At 54.2% G+C, this 27,890-nt stretch overlaps 1 protein-coding gene across 3 annotated transcripts in view; it reads right to left on the reverse strand.

Annotated features, from left to right (window-relative positions):
- The window catches only part of UNC5B (unc-5 netrin receptor B), an 86,419-nt gene extending 59,074 nt beyond the window's left edge, over window positions 1-27,345 (reverse strand). For 2 of the 3 annotated variants that reach the window (XM_082424440.1, XM_082424442.1), the window contains exon 1: window positions 26,488-27,304. In XM_082424440.1, the coding sequence (XP_082280566.1) occupies window positions 26,488-26,566 (79 nt within the window). In that variant the 5' untranslated portion in view covers window positions 26,567-27,304. Of the gene's footprint in view, window positions 1-26,487 lie in introns of all 3 variants that reach the window. The other variant, XM_082424441.1, reaches the window with a different exon arrangement.
- Window positions 27,346-27,890: the final 545 nt, after the last annotated feature.

A 27,890-nucleotide genomic window follows, 5' to 3' on the forward strand; every position in this document is an offset into this window, starting at 1 on the left:
CTGAGAAATCTGGGCTTCAGGCTCACCCAGGAACCCTCTGGCACTCGCTATCACTCAAGGCCCAGGAGCCTGCTGCCCACCGCCCACCTGGGGAGCCCTGCTCTTGCACTGATGAACAGAGAACGGGGTGGGGTGGGGTGGAGGTGGAGTCCAGCTTAGCACCAAATACTAGTATTAGCATCAGGAGAGGCACAGCATACACTTCCGAGCAGTAACAATTTACCAGCCCTGAGCCAGACACTTCTCTGGGATCCTCAATAGACCCTCCCAGGCTCCTAGGCGGTAGCAACAGGGGTGATGGGAGGAAATGGGGCGCAGGTGAAGTGATCGGGCATCCGGGTGACTCACGGGGGATGGGGGGAGCTCCTAACTGCTCGGCAGGATAGGGACCCACAGCCTGCCTTCCCGTGTCCCACCCACCCCACTGACGAGATGGCTACTGTCAGTCTCATTCATTCCCTGCACCTGCTGCCGCTTCAGTGCCCCTTCCCCTTTACTAGGCTTTCCTGGGGGAGGGGGTCTCTGTTGACCCTAGATTATGGAAGATGGTTCCCCTTCCCAGGCTGCTGCTAAAACCCACCCTACTACCCCGAAAGTCATCACTGCTGTGTGAACCCCAGACTGCTAGGTGTCTGCGAGGTGAGAGGAGGTGGTAAGTCAGCCTCTCCTGGGTCACAGGCACCCCAGGAATAGACAGTGTGGGTTTGGGGTGGCTGGAGGACAGGCCACTCAAACCTGAACCCACCCTCTCCCCCACCATCGACCATCTAAGGGTGGCTCAAGGGCAGGGAAAGAAGTTACCAGGCTTCAGTTTCCAAGTCTGAGCTGGAGGAGGCCCAGTGGGAGACTGCAGATGCCGTGGGGAGGGGAGACGCATGGAGCCGGGGCCTCACGTGCTGGCAAGGTCGAGGCAGGTGGGGAGGACTCAGGACAAGAGTGAGCGGAGCTGCAAAGCTTGGGGTCACCGGAAGGCTGGGGAAGACAACACCAACTCTGCAAAAGTGATCCCCCAACAGTTTTGCCTCCCTGCTCCCTGGGCATGGACCAAGGCTGTCTGGAGGGTGTCCGCCCCCTTCAGTAGCCGTCAGAACCCTCCAGAACAGTCTACCCCTGGGTTCCCTGAGCAGTCCCTTCCCAGGACTCCAAATGGAGACTGGTGTTTCCAACAGGAAGCAAGCTTTCCACCTGGGGCAGGGGCCACCAGCGCCGTCTTATTTTTAATGATCACACTCCTATTTATTTAGTTTCTGAACGGTCCCTGATTTCTGCCTGAGGGAGTTACAGGCAGTCGGGCTATTTGTGGTGAAGTTAATGAGGCGATGCAGTGGAAGCCACTTCTCTCCCACCCCCCTGTGGGAAGACAGAGGAGGCCCCTCCATCCCCAATTACCTGCCCGACAGGGGCCTCTCCCCACCCTCCCCAGCCTTCCCAGCTCAGGTTACCACCCCCCCTCTCCCAACTCCCTCTCCATGAACAAGGAAAATGGACTGGCTGGTGTTTTACTGTTTTTACTTGCCTTAGGGTAAGCATTAAATGTTTTTTAAAACATAAAAAAGGACTTAAGGAGCCCTGGTAAAGATCATTCCTGCTCTCAATAAAGCTGTTCCTCCCCCAACCTACAGAGGCAGCAGGCTGAGTGAGGACGGAGGCAGGGGCTCCCAACGCACACTTGACCCTACGCCTACTCTGTACCAGCCACAGTGTACGCGCTGCACATGGTAACAGCTCACATCGAATCTTCACTACTCTTACCCCCGTTTTACAGATGGGAGAACTGGGGCCTTGAGAGGTGAAATAACTACCCAGGGTGACACGGTTGGTTAAGAGGTAGAACTGAGTTTGGGATCCAGGCTACCAGACTCCAAAGTTCCCTGACCACTGAGCAATATTCCCCCTTCACATGCTCTCATTTAAATTTTATGACAATGGACATTATGGGTTGGATTGCTATTAATTCCATTTCGAGGTTGAAGATGAGTCTCAGATAAGCTAACTTGTCCCAGGACACATGGCTAAGGAGTGGGGAAGGTGGCATTTGAACCTAGTCTGTTGCCAGAGCCTGTCCACATAAGCAGGAGTCTAGGTGACCAAGAGACAGGGGGTCCTCGGGGAATGTGTTCACAAAGCTCCATGGCTCTCACAGCCCCAAAGTTCAGGTCCTGGCTACTTGGCCTCTGCCACTCCATACCCACCCTGGGCTCTGAGCTGTGATCCACCCCAGGCAGGCCCATTTGCCCCTACATTCCTGCTTCCTCCAGGAAGCCTTCCTCTATCCCAGCCATGGAGACCCCTCTTCCTCTGAGCTACAGAAAACGTGAGCTCTCTCCTTAACCGCAATTTTGAGAGCTCCTTGGGGCAGGTTCTGGGTCCCCTTAGGCTAGGCACAGAGAAGGGAATTAGAAATAATGGGGGCTTCAATGTTCTCAGGAGGAGAAATCCAGGAGAAGATCCCTCTTACAGCCTCTTGAAATCTCCACTGGTCTTCAAAGAGCTCCAGGGACCCCTGAGCCTAAGCCTCCCCATACTTCCTTTGCACAGAGGAGAAACCAAGGCACAGCTAGTGGTGGGAATGGGGAGGAAGCACGAGTGGCTGGTGGGTTTAAATGGGGGCTCAGGCAGAGGGAGCCCAGCACACATGGAAGAGGAGGTCGCTGTCCATCCGGGTAGGGTGGGAGAGCCTGGGCCCAGCTCCGAGGAGCTCCGAGAAACACTTTACGACTTTCTAAGTGGGCGCTCTGCTGACAGCTTAACGGCCAGCTCCTCCCAGCCCCGGCTTCGGCTTCATATTTACGAGCTGAAGGCTCTGAGGGGGAGGCTCAGGAATCCAGCCCACACCACCCCACTCTCAGCCCTCTGGCTCCGGGGCCAGGAAGCCATAAAAAATGATGTTGCATAGCTTCCCTTCCCCCAAATGGTTTTAGGGGTGTGGGGGAGGGGACGGTGAGCAGAGGTTGAGGGGCAGGGAAGGTGTAGGGCCTTTTCCAAAGCCTGCACAAGCAAATACTCATGGAGAGAGAGGGCTGGCCCCTCAGCCTCCTGACACCCCATGGCCCAGGCTCCTGCAGCAGCTTTGACAGTCCTGGGGTCCCCAGCCTGTGCTCCTAACAGCTGGCCATACTTGTATTTATGGAGCACCGACTCCAAGCCAGGGTATCACCTCCTACATCTCATTTAATCTTCACAACAACCCTGGGAGGTCTGACAAGGTTTGGAGAGGTGGTATCTGTGGGCTCGGGTCTCTGCTGTCACCTCCCGCCCCCACTGAGAGAAGGCTGTGTGCCCTCATTCACACAGGCTGCCCTCCCCCCACCCCCCAATGTACAGCTGAAGAATGTAAGGCCCAGAGAGGGAAAGGAACTTGCCCAAGATCACACAGTATGTTAGTGGTAAGGCGTGGATTCCCAACTCCCAGTAAGTGGAGCCCATGATGCAAACTCCTGACCCCTGGAAGACGGAAGAGCATCTGACCTGCCAGGGGGGTGAGATGGGCATGATCCCTTCTCACTCTGAACGGGTCTCCTTGTCTGTACGCTGCCTGAATGTGACCAGATGTGCTCCAGGGGGAGCCCGGGCCTGCTAAGGCTGGGCTTCTCTGATGGTGCCTAGGCCCAGGGGATGGGGCTGCCCCTCCTTTTCAGGCTGAGGCCAGGAGGCCATGCGAGCCCTGGCCGTTCTCTGAGACCAGTCCCCAGAGCTGGAGGCTGGACGCTGGGAGCCCTCCAGCACCCTCCCTCCCCTGTCCCTAAGTGTCCTCAGACCCTGTCTGGCCTGGGAAGGGCCAGCATCTCCCACAGGATGTGGCCGTCTGGCTGGCGGCAGCCTCCACCACATCCCCTCTGGGCATTGTCCAGGCCCACTGCTGAGGAACGCTGACCACGGAACTGACCCCATCCTCTGTCCCCATCCCAGCCCCCAGCCCACATACCTCTTCTTCCCACTGAAGTGGGTCAGTCCACCCAGGGAAACCAGTCCTCGGCTCTCTGCTGAGCTGGGGGCTCAGGCTGCAGTGGGGGCTTAGTAAATGGCCGTCAAGACCCCAGGTGGGTGGCTGCATGCCTCCTGGTCCCCCTCCCCCACGCCTTTCTCTGTGCTCTGAGCCCCCTCCCAGGTGGCCCCCCTACTGAGGGGTTGTCTGCAGATAATCAGGGAACAGATTCGGAAAGTAGGAGGAAAAAAAGCACTCAGGCGCCAGACAGGATCCTTATCTTCTGGGGCGGAATGTCAGAGGCAGCAGCAGCAGGGCAGGAGTCCTGCAGCAGAGGAGGCCCTGCAGCTGCAGCCGGGGAGGGGGAGGGGGGACCCGCCCTGGGCACTGGGGAGGGAGGGGGCCGGCATGGTCTGTTCTGGGCCAGCAGAGCCTGAGGACCAAAGGGAATCTGGCCTTGCCTAGGAGGGGGTCTAGACACCAAATCTTCCCCTCTCCAGCCCAGCTCTCAGGCCCTACTTGTTCAGACTGGCCCTGGAACCTCCCCAAGAGAACCAGGGAGGTGGGTTGAGGTGAGTCCCCGGACACTGCAGTCCCAAACTGGCTGGGCCACAAGACCCCGGCCAAGTTCCTGACTGGCCATGCCTCAGCGCTCTCACGTGCAGAATGGGGATTAAAACCCCCGCTGCCTCTTGCACTGCACTACTGGGATCCTCCACAGAGATGTCTGTGGAAACCAGCAAGGGCCGTGCAAAGGGGGGCTGTGCTCTGCCTGGTGCTCCCCACCCAGGAGCCTTCCCTGCCGGTTCTCACACAGCGTGGGAGCCCAAAAGAAGGCCATGCAGGGGGTTTTGCTTCTCGGCATTGGCTCCCCCGCATGCAGTGGTCCCTCTCACAAAGCAGAAAGCAGGTTTTCTGATGGCGCAATGTTTTCCCAGGGTGCTCCATAAACCAAGAATAGGATCAAGGAGCCATGATCCCCTGGCCTGGACATTCTCCTCTGGGGCTGGGCTAAACCCCAAGGATGAGGCGTCATCTTTGTGGGGCCCTAACAAAGGCCCCTGCAGAAGGGCAATGTCAGTGGGGGTTAAGGGCACAGGCCCTAGATTTGGCTTCATATCCAGGCTCTGTCACTTGTCTGGCTATGTGACCCTGGGCAGGTGTCCTCACCCCCCAATCCCCACCCTGGGGCCTCGGTTTCCTCCTCTGTAAAATGAGGGAGATGTCTCTTTCACTCTAACGTTCTGTGACTTTACACTTGACCCAGCAGCTGGGGGACAGGAAACACGTACTGATACACATATCAGAGAAACATCAAACTAAGTGTGAGCCATGTATCTGGGAACACCCTGGGGCCACCTATGTGCACCCTGGTCCTAATTTCCTGGTGGCCTCAGCCAGGAGCAGTCAGAGTGGGTCAGCTTCCTGTTGGATCTCGGCTAGTTCATCTCCCAGGGTAGAAGCCAAAAACGCCAGGGAGTGTCCATGAAGAAAGGCTTCTGGCAGGCACTCGGGATTAAAGGCATGCTCCCCTGTGCCCCAACCCATCCCCAGCCCCATGAGGGCCTGGCTGGCTTGTCCCCCAGCTGTCATCGGCAGGGCCTGGTTCTCATTAGCTGCTGTGGCAGCTGGGGTGGTGGGGGGGATGTGGGTTTGGGGGCAGGCTGTGAATTAAAGCCAGTCTGGGACAGCGCCCACCTTTGGGGCTGGAGTGAATGATGGACAGGGGATGGGGAGGGGGATGGGAGTGGGAGGAGGAGGCACAGAGGCATGGCCAGTGGGAGGGGCGAAGGTAAGAGCTGGCTGGAGCCCCAGCATTTTCCGGGCTGTTATTCTGGGCAACTTTTTATTTATTCAGAGGCTGGGGATGCGGCTTAGCATCTGTCAGCTCAATATTTATTACAAGCACATTGGCCTTGTACCACGGAGCCCATGACGGGTCCACTGCAGGACCCTCTCCCCACATCTCCTCCCTGCCAGGGCGCTTGAACACCTGCAAAGAAGAGCTGCAGGGCAGCACCTTCCCAAAAGACTACCTAATCCAATTCTTTTGGTTCACCTTTCAGGAAACTGAGGCCCAGAGGGAGAAGCAGCCTTGCTCAAGGTCACAGGGCACTCTGGTACCTGATCCCTGATCTCTCGGCTTTCAGGCCCCCAGAACAAACACTGCTGCAGTAAAAATACCACAGACCACACGGCAAGATAGGACAGCGCCTTGCCCTCTAGTCCCCCGCCAGGTGCAGGTAGAGCAGAGAGGAATCTTGGCACAAGGTCAGCTTTGCCACAGGAGTCTTTTATGAGGTACTCAAACCCCCACCCCCTGGCCTCAGTTTCTTCCTCTGTACAAGCAAGGTGATCACACCCACCTCACAGAGTGGCTGGGAGGATTGCATGGAAAAAAAACTGGAAATGGTAAAGTGCTGTCCAACTGGAATTTGTTTATTGATTTAGATGCTGCACAGGCTGGGCTGGGAAGAAGTGAGGCAGGATGGCCATGGGGGAGGAGTGGTGTCTGTCCCTGGCCACCAAATCCCTTCCTAATCCTAGCCTCCAAGGCAAGGCGGGAGGCAGCTGACACGTCAACAGCAATAGCACCCGCTTAACCAACTGAAGATGCATAAATGACCCGGAACAGCACTGCGGGCACCAGTTGGCAGAGCTGGCGTGGACATCACATTCCCTCCCCACCCCCCAGCTCCCAGCCTTCTAGCAGCTGTGAGGTCAGCTTGCAGAGTGGTAGCACCTCCCCCCAGCCACCATGCAGAGCCCAGAGGAGCATGGCACTGCCAGGGCCAGGGCAGGCGCCAGCTCGGATTCCCAAGGTTCCTCCTTCCTCCTGCAACCCCTCTGCCGTCGCTTCTCCTCCAGCCCCCTGATCACGTCCCAGAGAATTTCCCCCACGAACACAAGACTGCGGCTTCTCATATAACACATAAGCTGTGGTGTGAACTTCTGGTAAATGAAGATCTTATTTAAAACTGTGCGCTATCAGGGGAGAGGAAGAGACAGGTTCCAACACAGCTCAGCCATCTTGCCGGGAAAAGGAGGTTGGATAGAGCAGAGAGCCACCAGTCGCTCCTGGGAAGTCACTGGAGAAGGGCGATGGGGCCCTGGGCAACGCTCCCAACTCACCTATGAGGGTCAAGCAGGGTGTCACTTTCTTTATCTGTGCAAGGAGCTGACCCCCATTGGAGGTTTGGAAGAAACAGTGGCTTAACTTTGCAGGGCTTTGCAAGAATGGCAGACCTTTGGACCAGAGAGGCCTTGGCGATGATTGGATCCTGGGGCCTCTACATTAGCAGCACGACAGAACCACTTGAGTCACTTTTAAAGCTCCCAATGGCCAGGTCAGACGCTAAGCCCAGTTAAGTTAGAATCTCTGGGCGGGAACCAGGCAGAGGTGATCCCACTGATCAGCCAAGGCTAAGAACCAGCAAGCCCTTTTCTTTTTAACAAGAGGCGTGCATCTGAGTCACCTGGGGTACTCTGTCAAAATTCATATGCCCAGACTTCCTAAACCAGAGCCGCTAGGGGCAAAGACCAGGCATGTGAATTTTGAAAAAAACCAAAAACCAAAAAACTCTAGGAGATTCTTAGGTACAACCCTGGTTATTTGTTCATGGAGCACCTGGACATCGAGGGCCCAGTCTGTGCCAGGCGCTGTCCCGGACCTGGGGGGTACAGTACTGAGTGATATGGCCCCGTCCTCGTGGAGTTGACATGCTAGAGGGGCGACCGACGATAAGCCAGCAAGCATGTAAGTCCATACACAAATCATAATTCCCGATGGTAATAAGCGCTAGAAGAAAAACAAACGAGGCAGGGGGATCGGGGAAGGGCTCTCCGAGCAAGGGTCGTCCAAGCTGGGACCCAGATGGCAGGAAGGAGCAGGCCACGTCAAGGTCAGTGGTGACAGCACCCCGTGCAGAGGCATGTTTACTGACGTGGAAGCTGCAGCCTCCTGTCAGCTGCAGACCCACACTCTCATCAAAACCCCTGTTTACAGGTCCTGGCTACACAGGAAATGCTGAGGAGAGGCCAGTGGTGTCACAGTTGCCCTCTTTGGCTCTCAGGAAATTCAACAGTGGCTGGAATAAAGGGATTTTAGAAAATGTACATCTGTCAGGGACCTCAGAGTTCCCTGGTCCAGCTTCCTCAGTTAACAGATGGGGAAACGGAGGCTCAGCAAGAGGCAGTGATTTACTTTGGTGTGGCATCTCAGTTCTGAAAGGGTTCAACAGGACCATGACTCCACCATGAGTCACTGTCAGGCCCAGTGTACACCCTTCCCCCAAAGTCCCTGCTGCTCTTTCTCTCTGTGTCAACAACCTGTGTGTTCCAGGTACAAGGCCCTGATACACCCAGGGGGCTTGGGTGGTGGGAAAGTGGGGCCTCCTCCCATTGTCTCTCTGAGGGTGGGGAGGTCCTTCCTCCCACACTGGGAAGCCCATCAAAGGTCAGAAAAAATGGTGCGCGATAAGGCCATGGAATTTGGAACTTAGTGGGAGCTGGAATTTCCCTATGTGGAAGGCTGGTCCCGCTGTCCACCCCTGGTGAGCATACAAGGGAAGGGTATGGCATATTCTGGGGAGGGGGCGGGTGGCCCAGGCACTCAGGGTCAGAGGACTGACGTCGAGGGGAGGGCAGGGTGGGCAGAGAGAAGGTGGCCGGCTGTCTCTGGAACATCCCTGCCCAGGAGAGGCAAGGTGGGTCACCAGGTCACTCTGCGGACAGACCACTGAAAGAGGCCACTGCTTGTTCTTGCTCAGCCCTTATTTCCACCGTGAATGTCATGTGGACAGGAGGGCGAGGCTAGGAGCTGCGTCAGCACCTTCCCTCGCAGGGCCACGGAGTGAGGAGAGCTCCTGTTCCCTGTACAGCTGTACCTGCTACCCTCCCGGACCAACCACAGCTAAAGCCCTGATAGCTCCTCTCAATCTCCCTCTGAGTTTCCTGGGTAAAACCTGTAGGTAAGACAGGGTGCCCTGGAAAGACAATCTTCTTGATCTTTCTCAGCCACGTTAAGAGTGGAGAGGGGCCGGTAAGTGGGGAAAATCCGGTAGCGACAAAGCAAGTCCAGAGATGATGTGGGCAAGTGAACCCCCTCCCTCTGCCTCAGTTCCCCCAGCTGTAAGCAGGGGCCGGGTGGTGGTGGTGCAAGCACTCACCCGGACGATGTCCTGTGGTTGTTAAGAAGCTCAGCTTCACTTGTGAAGGTGCTTTTTGCATGAAGTGCTCCACACCTGTGAGCGATGGGCACCAGCTGGACGCATGGTGGGTGGGGGAGCCAAAGACAGCACGTGGCTGATTCTCACGACCAGCTCTTGCTCAAGCCAAGAGGACGTTGGGCCCTCATGTGCCCCGTTATAAGGTCTGCCAGGCTTCTGAGGCAGAGGGAGGGGATTGACTTGCCCACATCATCTCTGGACTTGCTTTGTCGCTACCTGCCTTCTAAGGACTGCACCCTCCCTGGCAAGCACTACAATTCCCCAGAAGGAACCTTGGAAAGGAAGTCCAGGGCAGTGTGATGGAGACGCCCAAGCACCTGGGAACTTCTGTGTAGCCAGCTCTTTACATCAGTGATCAGGGCCCCTGGGGGCTTGGGCAATCGGTCTGGTCCAGTGGGCCGTGATGGGGAGGTGGGGAGGTTGGCTTACTTCAGGCTCCCAGTGGCCTCTCTCCCTGGAGAGTCCAGACCCTCAGCTGGCCCTGCCCTTCCTTCTGCAAGCTGCAAGGACCCAGGGTGGGGCAGAGGAGGATGCTGTCAAGGGTGTAATAAACGACTTATTGACTGGCAAGCAGAGTTCTCAGGGCTCGGAGCATGACCTTCCGGCAATTATGCCCTCCACCGCCTGCCCAAGGCCCCTCCTGCTCTGTGGAGACGCAGGTCTGGCTCGGCCCCTTCCTCCCAGACCACTGGACCTGCAGGGGCCTGAGGGGTGCAGACAACCCCCTGCAGCTGCTAATGTTCCTCCCCAGGCGCCCACATGAACACATACCCTCTTGGACCAATCCTTAAAATGGCGCAGGCTGTGGAGAGAGGGGCCGACTGAGCATGCTGGCTGTGACCAGCCTGTGGGAAAAGCCCAGTTCTGCCCAACAATCCACAGCGCTTTACTGAGGCCAGAATCACATCAGTGGGGGATTCTGTATTTTACAAAGCAGCTCCGAGTTCTGTTCACTCACCACCCAATCACTCCACCAGTTATCACCAAGCAGCTAGCGCTCACGGGGACATCCAGGGAGGTACACAGGGGATAAGCCCTGATTCCGGCCCTGGAGAGTGGATGCAGAGTGGACTCCTGGAAAGAGCACTGAATCTGGAGTCCAGAGGCTAGGGTTAGACCTAGACTAGACTCTGACCCAAAAGCTGGGAGGCTGGCGGGGGGGTCACTTCACTTTCCCTGAGCCCCATTTTGCTCCTCTGCTACGACCTTCCTCCTAGAGTCATTACAAAGCCTAAATGACACAGTGTGTTCGAACTGGCCAATGTGGGCACGAGAGCAGGCCCAGAGCGGGAGGGAGGCCAGGGGCTCAGAGGGCCTGAAACACACCTGGCGGGCAGACGGAGTATATGTGGATGGGAACCTCACAGGTAAAGGAAATAGCAAATAAAGCAACCACCTCAGCATCTTCCACAGTTCTGTATAGAATGGAGTGTGTGTGTGTGTGTGTGTGTGTGTGTGTGTGTATGTGTGTGTGTGTGTGTATATGTGTGTGCACGCATGTGTGTGTTGCAAGGGACTGGAAAAGAGGATCCAAGACCCATCTGAGTCCCAAGGAGCAACGTGCAGAGCCTGTAAGTAAATAATAAATAACGTATTCCACATCATGCAACGCCATTTGCCCACATGAACTAATTATGATGTTGGTCCCACCCTTTGTCTGTGTGGCCAGGGGTGTAGGATTCATTATCCCCCATTTGACAGAAGAGGAAAGCAAGGCCCAGAGGGCTGTAGGACCACACAAAGCCAGGAGTCACAATTTAAGCCAGGGCAGGGATGGCACTTGGGGTCCTGTCCCTCTCCTCTCCATCTTCCTCGGGGGCAGCACAGGGAATCTGTCTCCCCACACAGGGCTCACTGCTTGGATCTATAAGCAGAGTGGGAAGGGGCATCTGATGAGGAAGCAGAATGTATTCAAGAGGCCATGAAAAAAGAATGAGAAGAGAGGTCTGGGTCTGGCCTGGTCTTATATCCATTTCTTTCTTACATGAAAGGTTGCATCCTATAGATACTATTTTGTGCTTTGCTTCTTTTACTTGTCAGTATGTCCTACGAATCTCTCCATATCAGTTCTTGAAGAGTTCCAGCATCATTTTTTAGAGCTGCATAGCACTCCAGTGTGTGGTTGTACCATAGTTTATTCAGCTCCTCTACTGGGGTGTTCGGTTGTTTCCAGTATTTTGCCATTACAAATAACGCTGTAATGAATCACCATGCGCATAAGCATTTTTGTATTGATAAAGGTATATCTTAAGGGTAGATTTCTAGAAGTAGGATTGTTGGGCCGGAAAATAAAGTGTACATGCAGTTTTGTTAAGTATTGCCATATTAGTTCTCCAAAGGATTCTACCAATTTGCACTTCCTCCAGCAGTGTCTGGAAGTGCCTGTTCCGCATAGCCTCCCCAATGGAATGTGTGGTCACAATTTTTAATTTTTTCCAGTCTTGTACGTAAGAAGTGGTGTCTCAGAGTTGTTTTAATTTGCGTCTTTCTAATTATGAGTGAGTTGTAACATTTTTTTCATGTGTTTGAGGGTCACTGTTACATCTTATTTTGTGAATTGTCTGTTCATGTCTTTTTCCCACTTTTTAATCAGATTTTTTGGTTCTCTGTCCCTCAATATTTGAGAGTGCCTTATGTATTAGGGATATTAGTCTTTTGTCTGTGGCATATGTTATGAACATTTTCTCTTAGTTTGTCAAATATTTTGTCCTTTGACTTTCCTTAGGGTGCTTTATTGTAAAAATTTTTTTTAATTTTATGTAATAAAATTTATCAATTTTTAATTTTATCATCCTGGATTTTGAGCCACAGTTAGAATGCCTTTCCCTGTCCCAAAATTAAAGAGAAATTCACCTGAGTTTCCATCTAGTACTACCTGTATGGTATAACTGTTTACATTTAGATCCCTAATCCATTTAAAGTTTATTTTTCTGTTTGGTGTGAAATATGAATCAAAGTTTATCGTTTTCTAAATGGCTACTCAGTTGTCCCAGCACCTTTTTTTTTTTTTTTTTTAGTTTTCTAGTGTTATTTATTTTAATATCATTCAGAATACAGAGTGGGCAATATCTTGTTCCCAACGCTTTTGTGATTGGTTAATCAACAAGTTATAACTAAGGGTAGCTGTATTCTAAGAAGCAGGTGAGAGGGACGCAATGGCCAGCACCATTTATTTAAAAGTCTCTCTTTATCCCAGTGATCTGGGATACCACCCTTGCATATACCACATTTCCACATGCATTGGGGTCTAATTCTGGGCTTTCTCTTATCTTCGAGGGGCCTATCTGCCAATTCAGGCACCAGCTCCACATTATTTTAATTATAGAGGCGTTATAGTATGTTTTAATATCTGGTAGGGATAGTTTTACTTCTTCTTTACCCATTCTTGTGCCTCTAATTGATCTCTCTTGTTTAATTACATTGGCTAATACTTCCAGCACAGTGTTGGATGGTAAAAGAGACAGTGAGTGTCCGTACTTTATTACTGATTTTAATGGAAGTGCCTTTAGCGTTTCCTCATTAAATAAGATACTGGCTTTAGCACTAGGGTGTATATATATATATATATAAATATACGTGTGTGTGTGTGTGTGTGTGTGTGTGTGTGTGTGTGTGTATTTTATCATACTAAAAAGTATCCCTTAATCCCTATTTCCTTGAATGCTTATATCATGAATAGGTGTTGAATTTTGTCCAAGGCTTTTTCAGCATTTATAGATATAATCATATGATTTTGTTTCTTTAGATTCATTAATATGGTATATGATATTAATTTGGCACACGCTATTAATATTAATAGATTAATTTTGAACCAACTTTTTTTTTCTAGAATAAATAAGGGGACTTTCCTGGTGGTGTAATGGTTAAGAATCTGCGTGCTAATACAGGGGACATGGGCTTGAGCCCTGTTCCGGGAAGATCCCACGTGCTGTGAAACAACTAAGCCTGTGCGCCATAACTACTGAGCCTGTGCTCTCGAGCCCGTGAGCCACAACTACTGAACCCACGTGACACAACTACTGAAGCCCGCGCGCCTAGAGCCTGTGCTCCGCAACAAGAGAAGCCACCGCAATGAGAAGCCCACACTGCAACGAAGAGTAGCCCCCGCTTGCTGCGACCAGAGAAAGCCCGCGCGCAGCAACAAAGATACCAACGCAGCCAAAAATAAATAAATTAATTAATTTAAAAAATAGAATAAATAAGATTTAGTCATTATATATTATTTTCTTCAAAAAAAGGGGGGATGGAATTGGATACCAATGATGACAGCTATCATTTACTGAACAATTTCTCTGTCCTCTGTATGCATTATTGTCTGATTCGATCCTCAAGATACCTATGTGAAGCAGGCTTTATCATCCCCATTTCACAGATGAGGAAACTGAGATTAACAATGGTGAAGTAGCCTGGCCAACATCACACAGCTAGCAAATAAAAGAGACAGGGCTGGATCTTGGGTCTCAGTGATTCCAAAGGCCTTAGTACTACATGGGCAGCATTATTTAGCTGTTACTTGGATATATTAAAAATGCTTATTATTTGATAAGGTGTTGGAAGGGGTATACCTCTGTAGGAACTGAGGGGAGGGCCTGCCCCTACTTCCCAGAACCCTGAGCTGCCCTCCTCAGCCCATCCTGCCCGAGGTCAGCAGAGGACGGTTGTGATGCGCTGTGAGGGCTGCCGACCATGCGGGCTGCCCCAAGGCCAGGCAGCAAGCAGCCCTCAAGGCCTGCCACGTCCCCTTCCAATCTCAGCCTTGATCGGTCCCAGCATTTATGTGTCAGGCTCCAGACAGTGTGGGAACAACTCGGAGAATGAAGACGGGTCCTGGGAGGTGCTGGGCTGTGAGGGAACAAAGCAGAGGGAAGAAAACCCTAACCTCCACTCCCTGCTGGTCCTGACTGTCCTGTTTTCTAAGAACAGGCAGCCGGCCGAGGGATTATGTAACTTCTGGTGGGCATGGCAGATGGCGTGCTGGCTTGGACACCTCAAACCCAGCACTGACACTAACCTTCCCTGACGTGGCACCCTGGCCTCCCCTACTCTGGGGTGTGGAGCAGAGAGGGATGGGAAGCGACCCAAACTCTTGTCATCTACCTCAATAGCCGTGGCCACCTAGGCCACGGGAAGAAGCCAGGGCCCACCCGCCAGCGGGAGGTTCCAGCCAGGGAAGTGGAAACGCAGGCCCTCTCCTGCCTGCCCCACAGCGAACAGCTCTCTGCACAGCCCCTCGGGGAACAGAGCCTGCTGTGTTGGCCTCCTTCCACCTCAGATGAGTGGCCCCTGGGGTTTGAAGAAGTTTCCAAAGCACCTGTCCAGGCATTTTCTCCCTGGGCCCTGCCTAGCGTTCAGCTTCTTTTATTCCTTTTGCTGATGGGTAAACTGAGGCTCAGAGAGGGTGAGTGATTTGCCTGTCACACAAAGACAGATCTGGCCCTACATTTTCCTGCTGGTGCATCCCACTCTGTACAGACACAGCTGGCCTTAGGGCTGAAGATTCCAGACTCCTAGTCCAGTGCTCTTTCCAAATGCTATGACAATGCAGGCTTCTCCTCAGGCGGCTCACCAGGTCACCCTGTGGGCCATCCTGAACCTTATGTCTAATACTCCCCACGTCAAGAGGGGAATATTGGAAAGAAAGGAGGGGTGTAACCAGCGATTTGCAGGTTGATTTCCTCCCAGGTAGAAAGAAAAGGGAGCTGACCTTTACTGACCATGCCTCATCTCGTTTTCATCTCCCCAACAACCAATCAGGACCCCCATTTCACAGTGAGGCGATGCAGGCTAGGGGAATTACAGCTAGTGTCGGAGCCAGGACTTGAACCCAGTTTACTGGTTCTAGGGCAGACCCTCTTGCACTGGACAGATGAGGACACTGAAGCCCAGAGAGGGAAAGGGACTAGCTCAATGCCACACAGCAGATTAGCTGCCGGCTAGGATTAGAATCCAGGTTTCCCACTCCTCAGTTTAGGACTCTTTCTGTATGTGTGCGTCTGTACAGAGTGGGATGCACCAGCAGGAAAATGTGGGGCTAGATCAGATTTGCAGCAGGGGTTGCTGTGTCCATCAGCTCTGGCTATCTCGGGCTGCCAGGCAGGAGTTCCAGATGAACCTGTGTTAGAGGCTCCTGGCAAGGGCCGGTGGGTGCCCAGCTGTGAGCGCGGCAGTGGGCCCAGGACTACTGCTGCCTCGGCTAAGGGCCTGGGGGTGTTTAATCTCCCAGGGATGCTCCCTGAATGTTAACACTGGACGCAGTGCCAGAGGGAGCCTGGCTTAGCCAGACTCTGCAGCCAAAACTGCTCCCCTGTATCAAACCCAGCTCCTGCCAAGACGCTGCTGGCAGTTGCTCTGGAGGGCTGAGGCCTCCAGTCAGACGCTGCCCATGAACCTTCAGATATACTGTCTCAGCCCACACTTGCTCCCAGGCCCCAGGGCCAATGTCCCTGCAATGGACATTCTCTTGAGCCACTAGAAGGCAAGGTGGAGGGGAATGATCAATGGGCTTGGGACTGCAAATAGGAAACAAACATCTTTTTTTGTTTGTCTGTTTGTGTTTGTTTCTTTGGCCGTGTCGCCTGTGGGATTTTAGTTTCATAAGCAGGGATCGAACCAGAGCCCTCAGCAGTGAGAGCACAGAGTCCTAACCACTGGACCCCCAGGGAATTCCCAGGAAACAAACATCTTTAAAGGGCCTGGACCAGCCAGCCATGGCTTGTGAAGGCCACCTTGCAGATAAGTACAAAGTTTACCAGCCCAGCAAATGTCTGCTAGTCTGCTTTCTCCACACAAAGGGGCAGAGGGCACTTGACGGCAGTCCTCGATTAATTCTTTGTGGTTCCACTGGATTCAGTGAGTAAATTCTTTGCTACCTAGGGGCTCTGACCACTGAAGACTTGGCTCTGACATCCAAGGTACCTTGTGCATAGTAAGTGACCAAAGATGGAAAGCAGGAGAGAATGAAGGGAGAGAGGTAGGCAGAGCGGGGGAGGGGTGGGGCTGTAAGCAAAGCAACGAGCATCTTCTAATTCTTCGGGTGCGCATCTACAGTAGCAAGTCCAAAGCATGGCTGGGAGTGAGTCACAGCAACCTCTTGGGTAAGGAAGGCTTGCGTGAGTTCCTCATTCATCTGTTCTACAAGTGTTTATCAAGCACTCTTTGTGTTCCAGGAACTGCGCTGGGTGCCAGGGACATGCGAGCGAGCAAAATCAGACAAATCAGACCCAGGCTCCCTAGGCACCTAATGTCACAGTTGCTCTCCTGTCATCTAGTTGTTTTAACCCCATCTTGTCTCCACCCGCTGACCCTGCCTCCTTGTCCCCAGGGCCCTGGCTTGGGTGACAAGAAAGAGAAGGATGGGAACCTGCCCCATGAGACATACCCCACCCCACCCCAGGTCACTCCTCTGTCTCTGAGCCTCTGTCCTGCTGTGTCACAGAATGACCAAAGGTGGGATGGAGGAGGGGAGCCAGGAACAACATTCCTGGAATCCCGACTCAACTTCTTATAAGCTCTGCATCCTCCATGGGTGCCCAGGCCCAGGCTGGGCAGGCGGGCGCCTCTGATTGCATTACAGAGCTGCTTGCCTTCGGCTCTGTCTCCTGACACCAGTAATGCCTCCAGACACCACTCAGGGCCTCTGGGGGTTGCAGTCTCCTGGGTGATCTCAGCAGAAGACGTTCCTCCCAGACCCTAGGGATGCCTCCTGATAGCCACCAGGCCCAGGTGGGCATCAGGGACCAGAAAAGGCAGCCTCCTTCTTCTTGCCCCTCTCCCTGGCTCTCTGGTCAACGAGGAAACTGCCACCAGGAACTCTCTGTTCCCCTGCTTTCCTGCCCAGAGATGTAGAGGGAGAGAAGCAGGGCCCAGGCCCAGCCAAGGGGGCAGCCAGACTAGGGGCAGGGAAAGGCAGGTAGGAGGGAGGCCAAGGGGAATCAATGGAACCTACTCTGTGCCAGGACTGCATGTCTATCTCACATCACATCACCATCCAGTGAAGTCAGCGGGGTCATCCCCACCCCACAGATGGGGACGCTGGGGTACACAGAGGTTGAGCCACCTGGCCCAGGAACTCAGTAAGAGTCAAATCCTTTTAATTCCAAAACCTTGGCTCTTTCCACTAAGAAGGGACCCCTGGCTCCAGAAGTCTTGTTTTACCAGATGATCAGATGGCTGAATTCAGAATCCGTTTCCTGGGTGGATGTGGCAGACATTCCCACCCCACACCTTCACATACACACCCCCTACCAAGAAGGCCCTTTCGGTTCACCCAAGCTCTGCTCATCCTTCCAAAGCCAGTCAAGCACCATCCTCCCCTCCTCCAGGAAGCCTTCCCTGACCAACCACCCGGGCCCACAGGAGCTTCTCTCAACAGCTGAAGGATTTCCTGTTGTTATCACCCAATACTTGGCACCAATAACAATGAGGAGGAGGAGAAGGTGGACAGTGAGTTTTACTGAGCGATTTAGAATGTGCAAAGCATTTGCATACATTATCTCATTCATCTCCACAAGGAGCTGATGAGATTGGTGCTATTACCACTCCCCCTTTACAAATGAAGAAACTAAAGCTCAGAGAGGGTAGACAACTTGCTCTAGGACACATAGCCAGACGCTGGAATAGCCAGGATTTGAACCCAAGTAGTCTGACTGCACAGCCCTCCCTCTAAGCACCACGCCAGACCCCTCCCAGTACACACACATCTCGGCTCGTCCTCAAAAGGGCTCCTCTCTGTTGCCCCATCATACACTCCTGTTGCACCCCAGCATTACAGGCCTGGCACGTGGCTCATGCTTCAAGAAGAGACACAAATCAATTCAAGGGTCAGGCCAGTACTTTGCCCACCTCTGACCCCAGAGCCCAGCACATGCTCAGATTGAATTAATGTCCATGTGCTCCAAGTTTTAGGGCTCGGTGTGTTCCAACACCCGATGTGGTGACAGGAGTCCTCATTCCCCATCCCTGCGCTCAGCCACCCTCCACCCCTGAGAAATGAAACAGTGGATGGGATGGCCAGGTCTGGACAGTGTGTTCCTGCCACAGCCTCCAGAGGGCCCCCTTGAGCCTTGTGGCGGTGGCAGCGTGGGGCAGCAAGTGCCTCTCTGCTCACATGCCCAGGATGCCTTTGGCGATGGGGTCCTTCTCTGCCTCCCGGGCCCTGCTTGGCATCTGGGGCTCTCAGTCTGTGAGGCAGGAGTTGCTTATGAAACAAGAAAAAGGGACCGAGGTCCCAGAGGGTGATTTATAGCTTTGGAGAGAGAGACCCAGGGCCGCCTAATGCTCACAAGGGCATTCCAGTCGATATATTGACTTTCTGGAGGGGCCTCTGTAAACACAGTGGTTCTGGGCCATGGTTACCTCTGTCTCTTGTTGGTTGCTGGGGCCTCTTCAGATGGAACCAGACAAAAACCCCAGAGCCCCTAAGGATCATCCTTCCACCTTTCCCCCATCCCAAATTTACAGATGGGACCCAGAGAGGGAAAGGCACTCGCCTAAGGTCACACAGCAGACAAAGAGCAAAAACCAGAGTCCCCTAACTCGCAGGCCAGGAGCTGCTGGGCCTCTAGGTCCTGAGCCTCCCTGCTTTCTCCTCCCCCAACTCCCCTGGAGGAGGACATCTCTGGCATCGCACGGCTCTCTCCTGAGGAGGCTGTGCCTGAGCGCTCCCTGAGCTCACTGTGTGCCAAGCCCTGTACTAAGTGCTTTATAATATATCAGGTCATGTGATCCTCAAAACAACCCTGTGAGGACAATATTATTATTATCATCCCCCTTTTACAGATGAGGAAACTGAGGCGGAGCACAATTACATGAACTGCCCAAGGCCACAGAGTTAGTAAGTGGCAATGCTGGGGGGCTATGCTAAACTCCTCAGAATCCCAGTTGGCCACACCATGCACCCACAGCTGAGGCCCTGGGGAGGGGCCTCTGTGAGGAGGGGTAGGTAGAGGGGCTGGGGCTTCCTGGAGGTGAAGAGAAGTGAGCTCGCCCCCTCCAACTGGCTCATGGAAGTAGCTGGGCTGAGGATTCTGTGCTTCCCTTCTTACCCACTCTGTGTTCTCTGGTGGGCGCCTGGCAGAAGGCAAAGAAGTATACCTCCCCATGCCTCCATCCCCAACATAATCCCTACCATTTCTTAAAAAGCGTTTTCTGGGCGCGCTCCATCTTCAAGAACCACAGAGAGCAAATCAAAGAATAAGAAATCTTTTCATCTCCAGTGCAAGAGGTAGCTGAGAGGGGTGGGTCCCCCAAGGCACATCCCTTCAGTTGGGCCTGGGAAGGCCAGGATGGAAATATGGCCGAAGGTTGGCTCACCAAGGACTGGTGTCCACGCAGGATAGAGGCCTTGCAGATGCTGACAGGGCCAACTTCTCAAGAGTGGGAGAAGTCTCAGGCCTTCTTCACCCCTGCCCCCATCTTGTCTCCTCTTCAGAAATGCTCTTAGAAAGACCCAAAAAAGAGAGTCAAGGTCTAGCTCACATCACCTCCTCCAGGAAGCCCCAAGGCTCTCTTCCCTGAATAGACAGTTGACCCTTGAACAATACGGGCTTGAACTGTGTGGGTCCACTTATAGGCAGATTTTTTTTCAATAAACATAGTACCTGTATTTTCATTTTACAGATCTTTAAATTAACTGTGGGGGGTTTCCCTGGTGGCGCAGTGGTTAAGAATCTGCCTGCCAATGCAGGGGACACGGCTTCGAGCCCTGGTCTGGGAAGATCCCACATGCCATGGAGCAACTAAGCCTGTGAACCACAACTACTGAGCCTGCGCGTCTGGAGCCTGTGCTCCGCAATGGGAGAGGCCGCGACACTGAGAGGCCCGCGCACCGCGATGAAGAGTGGCCCCCCGCTCGCCGCAACTGGAGAAAGCCCTTGCACAGAAATGAAGACCCAACACAGCCAAAAATAAATATAATAAATAAATAAATTTAAAAAAAAACAAAACTGTTTAAAAAAAAATTAACTGTGGGGATGAGTTTATGTTCAATTAGAGATTACAATATGTGGAATCAAAAGAACTAGGGTTTGAGTCCTGATTCTATCCAAACCATTTCAGCTTCCTGCCTTTGGGTGAGTCACTTATCAATTCCTTTATTTTTGAGGCTGAGGTAGTAGACAGAGGATTTTTAACTGCTGGGGAGTCAGCGCCCCTAACCCCGAGCTGTTCAAAGGTCAGCTGTAGTGTCGTTGCTCTCATTTGCTACATACAGGGGCTCTCGGAATGTCATTTACCATTTTTTGGAGTGGACATCAGCATCCCTCACACACAGTGACCACCTTGAGGGCTGGGGCCAGGGCTGCTCTGGCTCTGACCCAGGTCTGAGGTGGGCTTCCTAAGTGGCACCCACCTCCCCAGTGGGGTTCTTACAAGGACAAACTGAGGTCTTACATATGAGGGTTTTATAATCTGTAAAACAATATGTATATTGGTGGAGCTGTGATTCTCCTATAGGTCTCTCTGGTCCACAACAGCACACCTTATCCTAGAGTTAAGGATGGCAGGGGAACTGGGAAAGCAGGAGAGCACTTTGTGACCACGGAAATGAGGAACAGTGGAGTCCAGGGCTCATGTATGTGTCCGTGTGTGCACGTGTCCTCTTAATTGCATCCACGAGAGTCCCAGGCCCAGCCGTGCCTGCCCATGTTGCTCTCCATGAGGGATGCCACTCACCCAAGCTCTGCTTGCCTCTTCTCCGGCAAATTTCAGTGGACACCCCACTCCCCCTGGAGGGCTGAAGCATGAACCTGACCCAGGTCAGAGCAGATCTTCAAACCACAGGCCCTGTCACTGTTCTAGGGAAGCTGGGAGCTGACTGCAGGAGACCCCAGGACTCAGACCCCTGTCCTCCTGGGGGTAGGCACTGAAGCTCCTGGACTGGCTTTAGGGCTTGTCTGTGGCCAATCTGTCCCACCTGCCCTCAGTGGGGGAAGCCAGCTTCCTCCCTTCCAACTCCACAACTTGGCATTCAGACCAAATGGACCAAATCCTGCTCACCTGGGTCCCACCTCAAACAGGCATCCCTAAGAATACAAGAGAGGAGCTTCCCAAGCCTGGTGGTGACTCACCGTCCCCACACAACACATTCCTATTTACACACAAACACACCACAGCTGCACCCATATGTACACTGCATACCTCCCCCACCCAAACACACACACAGCCACCTACACCACACATCCCATATGCAAAAGGCACAACTCAGCACACACACTCATTCCCCCTGCACACTTCACCTCCACGCCCAGCACCCAATGCAGCACCACACCTACCCTCACCTCCCACTGCACACTCCCGCCCCCGCCCACCTCCTCCATACACATTCTCACCACGCTCACTGCTCCATGCATGCTCTCACACCCACATCCTGCCTTCCTCGAGAAAAGAGCCGCCCAGTGGCGGGGAAGTTGTGAGGCACTGGGGGCAGCCTGTTCTGGGAGGTGAGAAGGAGGGAGGCTCTGCTGCGAGCTCACTCCCTAACCAACCGTGCCCTGAGAGCTGCGGGCTCCCACAGACTGATTTAGCTCCGCAGGGGAGGGGGTGGAGGGGACTGGCCAGGGGCCAAGGGGGATCAGGGTGGCTCAGGATAGGAAGGGAAGGGGGAGCGGGCGGTGCCGAGGTGCGCGCAACCCCCAGGTACCCGCGCTGAATCAGCCCACCAGGCGGAGATGCTAACCGGGCCGCTGTGTCCGCAAGCGTAAATTCGGGAGCTTCCAGCAACCCAGGGCTTTGGGAGAGAAGGAAGAGGAAACAAAAGGGGTAGGGTGGGGGGAGCGGGGAGGCGGCTGATGTATGCCAGCACTTCAGCAAATGTTTTCACTGCCATTAGCCTCTCCGAAGCTTAGGACAGGAGAGAAAGGGGCGCCATGGGGTACCGGTGGTTGGGCCTCGCCAGGGCTTGCCTGCCCTGCGGGGTCGTGGAGGGCAGCGGCTGACCCGAGTTCGAATCCAGCACAATCTAGCCGCCCACGCAACTCCCAGCGAGGAGCCAGGCTTCTCCCAAAAAGCCCGGAGGACGGAGGACGGGGTCTCACCTGGCCCCGGCTCACCAAAATGCACTATCACCAAAATGCACTAGGTCGGGTGGGGGAGAAACTCCCCGGGCTCCAGCAGCACCCGGCTGAGCGCAGGCCCAAGGGGGGCAGGAGGTGGTGGCCCAGGCCCAACTTCAGAAGCAAATCAAAAGGATGGAGGGCACACATTCCCTCCACCCTTCTGAAACTGCCCTTCCTCATATTATTCTAATTATGGTATTCTAAATTTTCCTTTAAAAAAAGGAAAGAAACAGAAAAGCACAGAATACACTTGTTTGGTTTCATTTTGCCTTCACAGCTTTAATGATTCTATTTGTGGAAGCTGTTTAGAAAACTGGGGAGGAGGAGGAGGAGGAGGAGGAAGAGGCCAGAATCAGCAGCTCTGGCCTCAGCGGCCAACTTCCTCCTCTCTGTCCCTGGGTGCCAGCCTGCCTAGGTAGCAGTTTCTCTCTACTTCCCAGCCCCACGAGGGCAACCCCTAAACCCCAACCTATGACCCCTGCCTCTCCTCCCTTTCCTCCAGGCCTCAGGGTGCTCCAAGGTGCCTCCTTGCTACTCCAACCCCAGCGATAAGGTTCAAATGACCATATGTTTGGCCAGCAGGCCCGGGAGGAGGCTCCAGGATGGGCCAATGAGAATCACTAACCAAGCACTTGGAATGTAAGAGATCCACCTCCCCTCCAGCCTCATCCCCAAAGTCCTAGGCAGCCCAGACCCTCCTTAGAAGACATTGCTGGTAAAAAGGAAGGGGAAGTGGTAGGCAGACCTGATGACGTGGTCTGACAGCCAGGAACAGGTCATAGTACCTCAGTCCAGGAGAAACTCAACAACAAAGTGAGTGCAGGAGATGAGCCCCCAAAGCTTCAAAATAAAAAAGTAAAAACCTATTTTGCCCCCAACTATACAAATGGGTACAGAGCTCTGAGGCTGGCTTGTGATTTATCTCACCTGGGGCAGGTGGGGCTTTTGCTGAGAGGATCAGTGTTGGAAGGCTACCCTTGGGCACTTGCCTGGTCTCAGGGTCTCACCTTGACCTTTGGCCCAGCCCTGTTCCACCTCTCCCAGGTCCCTGCTCCCAACTTCTTTCCACCATCCCCCAGCAAGTCCCAGTCTAACTCAGCTACCAAACCTACTTCATCTTTAGCTGCCTGCCTTAGCTGGGCCTTGATTTCAGAATCTCAATCCCAGACCCATGCGGCCAGTCTGCAGCCCAGGTGGAATAAAGGAGCCACAACTAGAATGAGGTTTATGAGGCCTGAGTTCAAATCTCAGCTCTATCCCTGAGTCCCAGTGTAGTCCTGGGCAAGTCAGGGCCTGTCCCAAAGCTTCAGCAGTTAAATAAGTGGATTGGAAGAGAGAGGAATTGTTTCATCCTATGGAATTCCCAGTTTGGGGGCTGGGGAGAGAAATTACATACAAAATTCCTCCCCTGCAGTGGTACTTTCACTTTAATGAGAAAACCCAGTAAGACGCTCTTGATTTTCCATTTGTTTAAGTGAAATGGGCATTTGGTACAGAGTAGAGGAAGACAAGGACAGGCCACCACCACACATACACACACACACACACACACACACACACACACACACACACACACAGCAGAGACACTAGGAAAACTTAGAAAGACACTAGGAAATTTTAATTGCACCTTAAAAAGAAGTGCTATCATGACACCTTGGTTCCTTCTCAACCATCCCAGCCAGAGGCCAAGGAAAGGCTCATTAAAAGCTCCAGGAAAGGCTGAGGAGTGGGTGGGAGGAGATTCCCAGGGCCAGCCTGGGCTTTTGAAGTGGATTCTCCTGGCCAGTCACTTGCTGAAATCTTCTAAGAGTCTCGGGTTTATGGTTCCAGGTTTGATTTCTCCACCATCAAACTTTATGGCTTAAAAAAAAATTCTCAGTGCTGGAAAGGGAACTCATTCCCATATTCACTGGGAATGGGGGCGGGGGAAGGAGAGAGAGGTGCCTGCCCCTTGAGGAGAGCCTGCACACGCCCAAGAAGGAGCTTCCCCCTCCCATGGATGGGACCACAAGGAGGAGTCCAAAGTGGCCTGAATCAGCCCACTATTGGACAGGAGCCCTGGATACAAATCTGTGATCTGCGGTCACTTGAAGGCAAGATTTGAGGAAAGGCTACATCCTGGACTTCATTTTCCCCATCTGTGCAATGGAGCTCATGAGGAATCACTGGGAAGACCTAAAGAACATTCTGAAAAATGTTCTGTGCCTGTGGCATTAGAGTACAAGGGCTGTGTAGGAGGAAGGGGCATGTTCTCTCTCCTGAAGGCAGGTTTCTGAGGGCAAAGGGAAGGCAGCAGGCTGCCCCCACCAGTTGGCCCCTCTCAAGGCTGGTGGACAGGCAACCCCTGCTGCGCTAAGTAATGAGCACAATTCCAACGCCAGTTCTGCTCGCTGGTGAGAAATCAAAGCCCGGTATTAGCCACCCATTTCTGGCTGGGCACCAATCATGCTCAAATCCATCAAAGCCCTGGGCCTGGGGTTTCTTCTGGGGAAGGTGGGGACCAGAGGCTTTGTTAAGCGGGCAAGGCAGGCCACCCCCAGCCTCCCCAGCAGAGCCTACTCTGCAGCTCTGGAGAGCTCTAGGCCAACCAGTCTTGTCTTTCTCCTGCCTCCCCAGCTCCCCACCCTCAGTAACCCCAGTATTTATTTCTGATACTCTTGCCCTGCCGGTCCAAACACAGCTTCCCAAGACCCAATCCTGCCCATATGCCATTTACAGAGACTTCACGCAACCCTTCAATCACCTCCCCTCAAACACCCCCAAACCAGAAACCAACACCCCAACCCAGCACCTCCCACACCCAACTGCACTCTTTAAAACAAAGTTGGTCACTCAGCAGCCTGCTTCCTCCCCCATCATTACCTTCCAACTTCAAAACACTGCTTTAAATACCAGAGTCTGCCCAAATCATAATTAACGTGGATCAAATGATTGTGTCGTAACTTTACAACACAGGCCTGGCAAAAAAAAAAAAAAAAAAAAAAGTGGGGTATGTGCTAAAACCAAGCCGTCACTCCTGGGCCATGGGAATCATTAATTCCAGAGTGAGGAATAGCTGACTATAAGTGGGAGAGGCGGGCGTGGGATATTCGGGGCGGAGGGGAGGAGGGCGGCGGACGTCAACATCCAAGCGGAAGGTAGAGGGGGGGAGGGCTGCGTCATCTGTCCACTTTGTGCACCAGTTTTCGGAGTCAATGCAGGATGCGGCCCACGCCCACCCAACCTCGGAAGCCCGGTGCTTGGTTTCTGGGGGGAGAGAGTGAGAGAGACAGAGGCGGGGGGCGGGGGGGGGGTGAGGGAGGGAGGGGGAGAGGGAGAGGGAGAGAGAGAGAGAGACAGAGACACAGACAGAGACAGAGATGGGTTGGCTCCCGTGTGTCCACCCGCTCCCCAGGAAGACGCAGCCCAGTCAGCTACGCCCGGCCCAGCTACAGACCAGCGAGACGTGTGCACAACCACGGCGGGAGAGGCGGAATAGGGACTTTATTTTAGGAGCCCACCGACTCCCTTAAGGCATCTTGCTGGGTCTGAAGTAGGAGCGTGGAGAGCGCACCTTGTCGGCTTCCCAGACGGGGAGAGTGTCAGTGACTCATTTAAAAGGAAACTCGTCAGGATCACTACGTACTCCTCCCCCCAACACACAACACCAACACCCAGAAAAAAAATTCTTCCAGGCCTGCGGATCCCAAGATCTCGAGGAAAGCTGTACGTACAAGACAGCCCTATTCCCTTCGATAACAAAACCCTGCAAGCTGGCCTCATCTGGCTGGCGGAGCGGACCCGCGCTTCCCGTGCTCCCCAGGTTTCTCGCTCCCTCCTTCCGATCTGCGGATTCGGGTCTGTGCCACGCTAGGAGTCTGGGCGAGCCGGGACCTGGACTAGGAAGTTGCCGGCGAACGGCAAGCGAGCGCACACCTGGCCCGTGCAGCGACTGTGTTTTTTCGGCGCCGCTGCCAGGCGCGCGCGAAACCAGGAGTCCCCCGGAGGCCGGTACTCCGGGAGGCGCAGACCCCGACTTGGATACCGTTCCAGGGAAAAGAAGCGATCTCTCCCTTCCAGGCGGGAGCTGGAGGGCCTGAGCAACACCCCCGCCCCGCCCCGCCCCGCGAGATGGCTGCGCCATCGCCCACTTTGCTGGGGCAGAGAAATCTACCTTTTAACTTGGGCGCCCTTACCGCGTTCCCTGTGCGCACTGACGGAGCGATGGACCACCTCAACTTCAGGGCAGAGTGAGGCGCCAGGGTCCCCTCGCTCCCCTCCCCCATGCCCGATCGCTCCCTACCTGCTTGGCTCAGCCTCAGGTCCCAGAAGAGCAAGAGTGTCAGCAGTAGCGCGCCCCGCGCTCCGCTCCGGGCCCACATGCTCCCGCGGCCCGGCTCGGGCGCCTCTCCCCCGGGGCTCTCTCCCTGGCCCCAGCCTCGCCGCCGCCGTCTCCGCCGCCGCCGCCTCCTCCTCGCCGTCCTCCCCGGCGCCCGGCCGCGCCAGCCCGTGCCCTCCGTGAGGGCAGAGGCAGCCACGCTTCGCAGAGGGCTGCCCGGCGCTCGGAGCGCGATGGGTACCCGGCGCCCGCTCTCCGGCCAGGCTCCGGCGCGCCCCTCTCTGCGCTCCTCAGGCTCCGGGGCTCGAGCGCTCCCTTGGCTCCCGCGTCCTGGCTTCGAAGTTGCGCGACTGAAGGTGAGAGCGCTCAGCGGCTCCCGCAGCGGCCAACACCGCGCCGTCCGAGCCCCCGTGCGCGCCTCCCTGCGCCCCGCCGCTGCCCGCGGCTCCGGCGCCCTCGCCGGCCCTCGCCGCCTGCCACAAGGCCGAGCGCCGCCGCTCGCTCGCCCAAGTGAGTCCGCGAGCTGAGCGGAACAGCGCGCGGCCGGGGCGGGGCCTGGGCGGGCAAGGGCGGAGCCGGCGGAGGGCCTTTCTAGGGGGTAACGACGGCCCCTTGGGCGCGGCCTCGGCGGAGCTGGGGGCCCTTCAGGGGGGTCCTCGCGAAACGCTGGGCCCGGAGCGCTGGAAATCCCGGCCGCTAGATCGTAGCTGAAAGCGGAGTCTGCCCGATTTTTGTTTCCAGAAACTAAAGAAATGTATCTTGGCGCTTTCCTCTGACTTGGTTGGCTGTGTCAGCTTTCTCCTCTGATTAAACTCAGGACTCTGTCGTTTTTGGCTCCCTGGTCTGTACTACGTAGAATCTATGCCTTCTACAGGGGGCGCGGTGGGAGGGGGGTCTTTCCCAAAAAAGCTCCTTAAATGAGGAAATCTCAAACACTCAAGTCCGTGTTAAGCAGGGGCTTACAGCTATGTGGACTTGGGTATGGATTTGGATCATCCTGTTTGGCCCTACTTGTGGGTATGACCTTGGGCAGAACTGTTTGACTAGACCCCTCTGAACCTCCTGTAGCACCCAGGGCCTAGGATGTTACTCCCCCCACCCCCACCCCACCCCCACCCCCCCCCCCCCCCGCAAGTGACAATGGGGCATAGGGAAGCCATTTTTGGCTCAGGTGGGTATAAATTTGGGCTCTGCCCCTTACCTGCTGTGTGACCCTGAACAAGTTACTTAACCATTCTGATGCTTCCTTCATCATCTCCAAAATGGAGAAAAATGATAATAACAATTTTATAAGGGAATGTAGAACTGAATTTTTAAATATATATATAGAAACTACAGCACAAATGTCAGTAATCTCTCTTTCCAAG

This window comes from Balaenoptera physalus (assembly GCF_965194825.1).
Source record: "Balaenoptera physalus genome assembly, chromosome: 14".
Classification (NCBI taxonomy): Eukaryota; Metazoa; Chordata; class Mammalia; order Artiodactyla; family Balaenopteridae; genus Balaenoptera; species Balaenoptera physalus.